The sequence below is a fragment of the Homalodisca vitripennis genome, unplaced genomic scaffold (assembly GCF_021130785.1).
Source record: "Homalodisca vitripennis isolate AUS2020 unplaced genomic scaffold, UT_GWSS_2.1 ScUCBcl_961;HRSCAF=3960, whole genome shotgun sequence".
Classification (NCBI taxonomy): Eukaryota; Metazoa; Arthropoda; class Insecta; order Hemiptera; family Cicadellidae; genus Homalodisca; species Homalodisca vitripennis.
In genome coordinates, this window is record NW_025777084.1 from 32417 (window position 1) to 41490 (window position 9074).

Genomic DNA, 9074 nt, shown 5'->3' on the forward strand with positions numbered 1-9074 from the left:
CACAGTGTTTCACGAAGCTGTTGATACTCTGTTAGACTCGCACGAGAAGATTGGCATAAAGAGTAAATACGTTTTCGGTCGTGTCGGCAGTGTACGATTTTACGACGGTTTTGTCATTTTGAAAGAATTGACGATGAAAGCCGGCCTGAAAATCCCTTCCACCTTTACGCCGAACGCGTTGAGGGATCATGCGACGACCTCCTCTCAGTTGCAGACGCGAAACGATCTGTACGCCAAACGTTTATCAAAATACATGGGACATGACCTGAAGACACACGAGCATTTCTACGAGATGCCTCTTCCGCTTGTGCAGAAGGCTATAGTCGGCCACAAACTACAGCACACTTGGTCACGAGACACAACGACCAGAACGATGTCAGAGAATACATCGCGCTGCACGACAAATCATCCAAGACCAGTAAAAACTTCGAACAGCGATAACACAGAGGATTCGACACTTGGGTAACAGGATGTTTAACAAGGAAATCGTCGAAGGTAAATGAAACGATCCGTTCCTCCCCGCAAGACGGTCGTCTGGAAACAAAAGAACGGTTGACAATCTTAAACACGTTTGTTGTACGCACTGCTCGGGATTCTTTCGAAAGGAATTTTTGTACACACAGCTGAAAAACTGCAAGCAGTGTAAAGGCAGGGGTGATTTATCGAGCAAAGGAACACGCGTCCTGGCGGACAACGCAACACTGGTTGTAAAAGACAACGTGTACGCAAACGAGTACTTGAGAAGAGACATATTTCCGAAGATGCAAAAGGACTCCCAGACCGCTGTCGCCCAGAGTGACAGTCTGATCTGCAAGTTCGGATCCGAGTTCAGATTCTCGCACCATACAACAAAACAAGTCAGTTACTGTGCCAGCAAAATGCGTTCTCTCGCCCAGCTGTTTATCACCAAGAAAACGCTGAAACCGACAATCGGAGATTTCCGCGAATGTCTTTATCCGAAGAACTTTGACGTTCTGGTAGAATCTGTCCGGCGGATGAGTAAGTTCGACCCCATCACGGGTGAAACTATAGCGTCGAGTGTGCCGCCCAGACTCTGCAATTCACCGAAAAGATGTGCTTCCATATTGAAGTCCGAGGCCATCAAGTCGGAAGGAAGCAGACAAGAGAAGACCGAAGTGCTGTGCGAGTTAAACGATTTCTTACACCTCATGCAGAAAGATTGGGCAACCGCGGTGGGCACTATAAGCGAAAAAAGCAGCAGACTGAAGAAAGTGACGAAAGCGGACCTCCTACCGGATCCGGACGATATCAGAACATTTGGCTGCTACATCCACGAATTGTGCCCGCAGTATATGCGTGATCTGCAACAGGTGCCGACGATAAAAAAAACTACGACAGAATGGCTAAACTGACTATAGCTCACATCATAACTCTGAACCGTCGCAGGCCCAATGAAACAGTGGAGATTATCATCGAAGCTTACAGGTCGACACTGGACGAGCGAACCGACTTCGGCCTCGACGTACAGAACGTTCTAACAGAAGAGGAGATGGAATCGGCTAGACAGATGGTGATATTCTATGCCGCCGCAAACAAGAAACTGAAGAAAGTTCCCGTTCTGTTGACCACAGTGTTTCACGAAGCTGTTGATACTCTGTTAGACTCGCACGAGAAGATTGGCATAAAGAGTAAATACGTTTTCGGTCGTGTCGGCAGTGTACGATTTTACGACGGTTTTGTCATTTTGAAAGAATTGACGATGAAAGCCGGCCTGAAAATCCCTTCCACCTTTACGCCGAACGCGTTGAGGGATCATGCGACGACCTCCTCTCAGTTGCAGACGCGAAACGATCTGTACGCCAAACGTTTATCAAAATACATGGGACATGACCTGAAGACACACGAGCATTTCTACGAGATGCCTCTTCCGCTTGTGCAGAAGGCTATAGTCGGCCACAAACTACAGCACACTTGGTCACGAGACACAACGACCAGAACGATGTCAGAGAATACATCGCGCTGCACGACAAATCATCCAAGACCAGAAAAAACTTCGAACAGCGATAACACAGAGGATTCGACACTTGGGTAACAGGATGTTTAACAAGGAAATCGTCGAAGGTAAATGAAACGATCCGTTCCTCCCCGCAAGACGGTCGTCTGGAAACAAAAGAACGGTTGACAATCTTAAACACGTTTGTTGTACGCACTGCTCGGGATTCTTTCGAAAGGAATTTTTGTACACACAGCTGAAAAACTGCAAGCAGTGTAAAGGCAGGGGTGATTTATCGAGCAAAGGAACACGCGTCCTGGCGGACAACGCAACACTGGTTGTAAAAGACAACGTGTACGCAAACGAGTACTTGAGAAGAGACATATTTCCGAAGATGCAAAAGGACTCCCAGACCGCTGTCGCCCAGAGTGACAGTCTGATCTGCAAGTTCGGATCCGAGTTCAGATTCTCGCACCATACAACAAAACAAGTCAGTTACTGTGCCAGCAAAATGCGTTCTCTCGCCCAGCTGTTTATCACCAAGAAAACGCTGAAACCGACAATCGGAGATTTCCGCGAATGTCTTTATCCGAAGAACTTTGACGTTCTGGTAGAATCTGTCCGGCGGATGAGTAAGTTCGACCCCATCACGGGTGAAACTATAGCGTCGAGTGTGCCGCCCAGACTCTGCAATTCACCGAAAAGATGTGCTTCCATATTGAAGTCCGAGGCCATCAAGTCGGAAGGAAGCAGACAAGAGAAGACCGAAGTGCTGTGCGAGTTAAAACGATTTCTTACAACCTCATGCAGAAAGATTGGGCAACCGCGGTGGGCACTATAAGCGAAAAAAGCAGCAGACTGAAGAAAGTGACGAAAGCGGACCTCCTACCGGATCCGGACGATATCAGAACATTTGGCTGCTACATCCACGAATTGTGCCCGCAGTATATGCGTGATCTGCAACAGGTGCCGACGATAAAAAAAACTACGACAGACTGGCTAAACTGACTATAGCTCACATCATAACTCTGAACCGTCGCAGGCCCAATGAAACAGTGGAGATTATCATCGAAGCTTACAGGTCGACACTGGACGAGCGAACCGACTTCGGCCTCGACGTACAGAACGTTCTAACAGAAGAGGAGATGGAATCGGCTAGACAGATGGTGATATTCTATGCCGCCGCAAACAAGAAACTGAAGAAAGTTCCCGTTCTGTTGACCACAGTGTTTCACGAAGCTGTTGATACTCTGTTAGACTCGCACGAGAAGATTGGCATAAAGAGTAAATACGTTTTCGGTCGTGTCGGCAGTGTACGATTTTACGACGGTTTTGTCATTTTGAAAGAATTGACGATGAAAGCCGGCCTGAAAATCCCTTCCACCTTTACGCCGAACGCGTTGAGGGATCATGCGACGACCTCCTCTCAGTTGCAGACGCGAAACGATCTGTACGCCAAACGTTTATCAAAATACATGGGACATGACCTGAAGACACACGAGCATTTCTACGAGATGCCTCTTCCGCTTGTGCAGAAGGCTATAGTCGGCCACAAACTACAGCACACTTGGTCACGAGACACAACGACCAGAACGATGTCAGAGAATACATCGCGCTGCACGACAAATCATCCAAGACCAGAAAAAACTTCGAACAGCGATAACACAGAGGATTCGACACTTGGGTAACAGGATGTTTAACAAGGAAATCGTCGAAGGTAAATGAAACGATCCGTTCCTCCCCGCAAGACGGTCGTCTGGAAACAAAAGAACGGTTGACAATCTTAAACACGTTTGTTGTACGCACTGCTCGGGATTCTTTCGAAAGGAATTTTTGTACACACAGCTGAAAAACTGCAAGCAGTGTAAAGGCAGGGGTGATTTATCGAGCAAAGGAACACGCGTCCTGGCGGACAACGCAACACTGGTTGTAAAAGACAACGTGTACGCAAACGAGTACTTGAGAAGAGACATATTTCCGAAGATGCAAAAGGACTCCCAGACCGCTGTCGCCCAGAGTGACAGTCTGATCTGCAAGTTCGGATCCGAGTTCAGATTCTCGCACCATACAACAAAACAAGTCAGTTACTGTGCCAGCAAAATGCGTTCTCTCGCCCAGCTGTTTATCACCAAGAAAACGCTGAAACCGACAATCGGAGATTTCCGCGAATGTCTTTATCCGAAGAACTTTGACGTTCTGGTAGAATCTGTCCGGCGGATGAGTAAGTTCGACCCCATCACGGGTGAAACTATAGCGTCGAGTGTGCCGCCCAGACTCTGCAATTCACCGAAAAGATGTGCTTCCATATTGAAGTCCGAGGCCATCAAGTCGGAAGGAAGCAGACAAGAGAAGACCGAAGTGCTGTGCGAGTTAAACGATTTCTTACACCTCATGCAGAAAGATTGGGCAACCGCGGTGGGCACTATAAGCGAAAAAAGCAGCAGACTGAAGAAAGTGACGAAAGCGGACCTCCTACCGGATCCGGACGATATCAGAACATTTGGCTGCTACATCCACGAATTGTGCCCGCAGTATATGCGTGATCTGCAACAGGTGCCGACGATAAAAAAAACTACGACAGACTGGCTAAACTGACTATAGCTCACATCATAACTCTGAACCGTCGCAGGCCCAATGAAACAGTGGAGATTATCATCGAAGCTTACAGGTCGACACTGGACGAGCGAACCGACTTCGGCCTCGACGTACAGAACGTTCTAACAGAAGAGGAGATGGAATCGGCTAGACAGATGGTGATATTCTATGCCGCCGCAAACAAGAAACTGAAGAAAGTTCCCGTTCTGTTGACCACAGTGTTTCACGAAGCTGTTGATACTCTGTTAGACTCGCACGAGAAGATTGGCATAAAGAGTAAATACGTTTTCGGTCGTGTCGGCAGTGTACGATTTTACGACGGTTTTGTCATTTTGAAAGAATTGACGATGAAAGCCGGCCTGAAAATCCCTTCCACCTTTACGCCGAACGCGTTGAGGGATCATGCGACGACCTCCTCTCAGTTGCAGACGCGAAACGATCTGTACGCCAAACGTTTATCAAAATACATGGGACATGACCTGAAGACACACGAGCATTTCTACGAGATGCCTCTTCCGCTTGTGCAGAAGGCTATAGTCGGCCACAAACTACAGCACACTTGGTCACGAGACACAACGACCAGAACGATGTCAGAGAATACATCGCGCTGCACGACAAATCATCCAAGACCAGAAAAAACTTCTAACAGCGATAACACAGAGGATTCGACACTTGGGTAACAGGATGTTTAACAAGGAAATCGTCGAAGGTAAATGAAACGATCCGTTCCTCCCCGCAAGACGGTCGTCTGGAAACAAAAGAACGGTTGACAATCTTAAACACGTTTGTTGTACGCACTGCTCGGGATTCTTTCGAAAGGAATTTTTGTACACACAGCTGAAAAACTGCAAGCAGTGTAAAGGCAGGGGTGATTTATCGAGCAAAGGAACACGCGTCCTGGCGGACAACGCAACACTGGTTGTAAAAGACAACGTGTACGCAAACGAGTACTTGAGAAGAGACATATTTCCGAAGATGCAAAAGGACTCCCAGACCGCTGTCGCCCAGAGTGACAGTCTGATCTGCAAGTTCGGATCCGAGTTCAGATTCTCGCACCATACAACAAAACAAGTCAGTTACTGTGCCAGCAAAATGCGTTCTCTCGCCCAGCTGTTTATCACCAAGAAAACGCTGAAACCGACAATCGGAGATTTCCGCGAATGTCTTTATCCGAAGAACTTTGACGTTCTGGTAGAATCTGTCCGGCGGATGAGTAAGTTCGACCCCATCACGGGTGAAACTATAGCGTCGAGTGTGCCGCCCAGACTCTGCAATTCACCGAAAAGATGTGCTTCCATATTGAAGTCCGAGGCCATCAAGTCGGAAGGAAGCAGACAAGAGAAGACCGAAGTGCTGTGCGAGTTAAACGATTTCTTACACCTCATGCAGAAAGATTGGGCAACCGCGGTGGGCACTATAAGCGAAAAAAGCAGCAGACTGAAGAAAGTGACGAAAGCGGACCTCCTACCGGATCCGGACGATATCAGAACATTTGGCTGCTACATCCACGAATTGTGCCCGCAGTATATGCGTGATCTGCAACAGGTGCCGACGATAAAAAAAACTACGACAGAATGGCTAAACTGACTATAGCTCACATCATAACTCTGAACCGTCGCAGGCCCAATGAAACAGTGGAGATTATCATCGAAGCTTACAGGTCGACACTGGACGAGCGAACCGACTTCGGCCTCGACGTACAGAACGTTCTAACAGAAGAGGAGATGGAATCGGCTAGACAGATGGTGATATTCTATGCCGCCGCAAACAAGAAACTGAAGAAAGTTCCCGTTCTGTTGACCACAGTGTTTCACGAAGCTGTTGATACTCTGTTAGACTCGCACGAGAAGATTGGCATAAAGAGTAAATACGTTTTCGGTCGTGTCGGCAGTGTACGATTTTACGACGGTTTTGTCATTTTGAAAGAATTGACGATGAAAGCCGGCCTGAAAATCCCTTCCACCTTTACGCCGAACGCGTTGAGGGATCATGCGACGACCTCCTCTCAGTTGCAGACGCGAAACGATCTGTACGCCAAACGTTTATCAAAATACATGGGACATGACCTGAAGACACACGAGCATTTCTACGAGATGCCTCTTCCGCTTGTGCAGAAGGCTATAGTCGGCCACAAACTACAGCACACTTGGTCACGAGACACAACGACCAGAACGATGTCAGAGAATACATCGCGCTGCACGACAAATCATCCAAGACCAGAAAAAACTTCTAACAGCGATAACAGAGAGGATTCGACACTTGGGTAACAGGATGTTTAACAAGGAAATCGTCGAAGGTAAATGAAACGATCCGTTCCTCCCCGCAAGACGGTCGTCTGGAAACAAAAGAACGGTTGACAATCTTAAACACGTTTGTTGTACGCACTGCTCGGGATTCTTTCGAAAGGAATTTTTGTACACACAGCTGAAAAACTGCAAGCAGTGTAAAGGCAGGGGTGATTTATCGAGCAAAGGAACACGCGTCCTGGCGGACAACGCAACACTGGTTGTAAAAGACAACGTGTACGCAAACGAGTACTTGAGAAGAGACATATTTCCGAAGATGCAAAAGGACTCCCAGACCGCTGTCGCCCAGAGTGACAGTCTGATCTGCAAGTTCGGATCCGAGTTCAGATTCTCGCACCATACAACAAAACAAGTCAGTTACTGTGCCAGCAAAATGCGTTCTCTCGCCCAGCTGTTTATCACCAAGAAAACGCTGAAACCGACAATCGGAGATTTCCGCGAATGTCTTTATCCGAAGAACTTTGACGTTCTGGTAGAATCTGTCCGGCGGATGAGTAAGTTCGACCCCATCACGGGTGAAACTATAGCGTCGAGTGTGCCGCCCAGACTCTGCAATTCACCGAAAAGATGTGCTTCCATATTGAAGTCCGAGGCCATCAAGTCGGAAGGAAGCAGACAAGAGAAGACCGAAGTGCTGTGCGAGTTAAACGATTTCTTACACCTCATGCAGAAAGATTGGGCAACCGCGGTGGGCACTATAAGCGAAAAAAGCAGCAGACTGAAGAAAGTGACGAAAGCGGACCTCCTACCGGATCCGGACGATATCAGAACATTTGGCTGCTACATCCACGAATTGTGCCCGCAGTATATGCGTGATCTGCAACAGGTGCCGACGATAAAAAAAAACTACGACAGACTGGCTAAACTGACTATAGCTCACATCATAACTCTGAACCGTCGCAGGCCCAATGAAACAGTGGAGATTATCATCGAAGCTTACAGGTCGACACTGGACGAGCGAACCGACTTCGGCCTCGACGTACAGAACGTTCTAACAGAAGAGGAGATGGAATCGGCTAGACAGATGGTGATATTCTATGCCGCCGCAAACAAGAAACTGAAGAAAGTTCCCGTTCTGTTGACCACAGTGTTTCACGAAGCTGTTGATACTCTGTTAGACTCGCACGAGAAGATTGGCATAAAGAGTAAATACGTTTTCGGTCGTGTCGGCAGTGTACGATTTTACGACGGTTTTGTCATTTTGAAAGAATTGACGATGAAAGCCGGCCTGAAAATCCCTTCCACCTTTACGCCGAACGCGTTGAGGGATCATGCGACGACCTCCTCTCAGTTGCAGACGCGAAACGATCTGTACGCCAAACGTTTATCAAAATACATGGGACATGACCTGAAGACACACGAGCATTTCTACGAGATGCCTCTTCCGCTTGTGCAGAAGGCTATAGTCGGCCACAAACTACAGCACACTTGGTCACGAGACACAACGACCAGAACGATGTCAGAGAATACATCGCGCTGCACGACAAATCATCCAAGACCAGAAAAAACTTCTAACAGCGATAACAGAGAGGATTCGACACTTGGGTAACAGGATGTTTAACAAGGAAATCGTCGAAGGTAAATGAAACGATCCGTTCCTCCCCGCAAGACGGTCGTCTGGAAACAAAAGAACGGTTGACAATCTTAAACACGTTTGTTGTACGCACTGCTCGGGATTCTTTCGAAAGGAATTTTTGTACACACAGCTGAAAAACTGCAAGCAGTGTAAAGGCAGGGGTGATTTATCGAGCAAAGGAACACGCGTCCTGGCGGACAACGCAACACTGGTTGTAAAAGACAACGTGTACGCAAACGAGTACTTGAGAAGAGACATATTTCCGAAGATGCAAAAGGACTCCCAGACCGCTGTCGCCCAGAGTGACAGTCTGATCTGCAAGTTCGGATCCGAGTTCAGATTCTCGCACCATACAACAAAACAAGTCAGTTACTGTGCCAGCAAAATGCGTTCTCTCGCCCAGCTGTTTATCACCAAGAAAACGCTGAAACCGACAATCGGAGATTTCCGCGAATGTCTTTATCCGAAGAACTTTGACGTTCTGGTAGAATCTGTCCGGCGGATGAGTAAGTTCGACCCCATCACGGGTGAAACTATAGCGTCGAGTGTGCCGCCCAGACTCTGCAATTCACCGAAAAGATGTGCTTCCATATTGAAGTCCGAGGCCATCAAGTCGGAAGGAAGCAGACAAGAGAAGACCGAA

General features: G+C 47.7%; 1 protein-coding gene across 1 annotated transcript; it reads left to right on the forward strand.

Annotated features, from left to right (window-relative positions):
- The first annotated feature begins 7111 nt into the window (after window positions 1-7111).
- On the forward strand, window positions 7112-8404 carry LOC124371126. Its single transcript, XM_046829440.1, has one exon. The coding sequence runs from the start codon at window positions 7112-7114 to the stop codon at window positions 8402-8404; it is 1293 nt and encodes a 430-aa protein (XP_046685396.1).
- Window positions 8405-9074: the final 670 nt, after the last annotated feature.

Bases quoted from the DNA above. Each gene is read 5' to 3' on its own strand.
- LOC124371126 (XM_046829440.1), top strand. From the start codon at position 7,112: ATGCAAAAGGACTCCCAGACCGCTGTCGCCCAGAGTGACAGTCTGATC.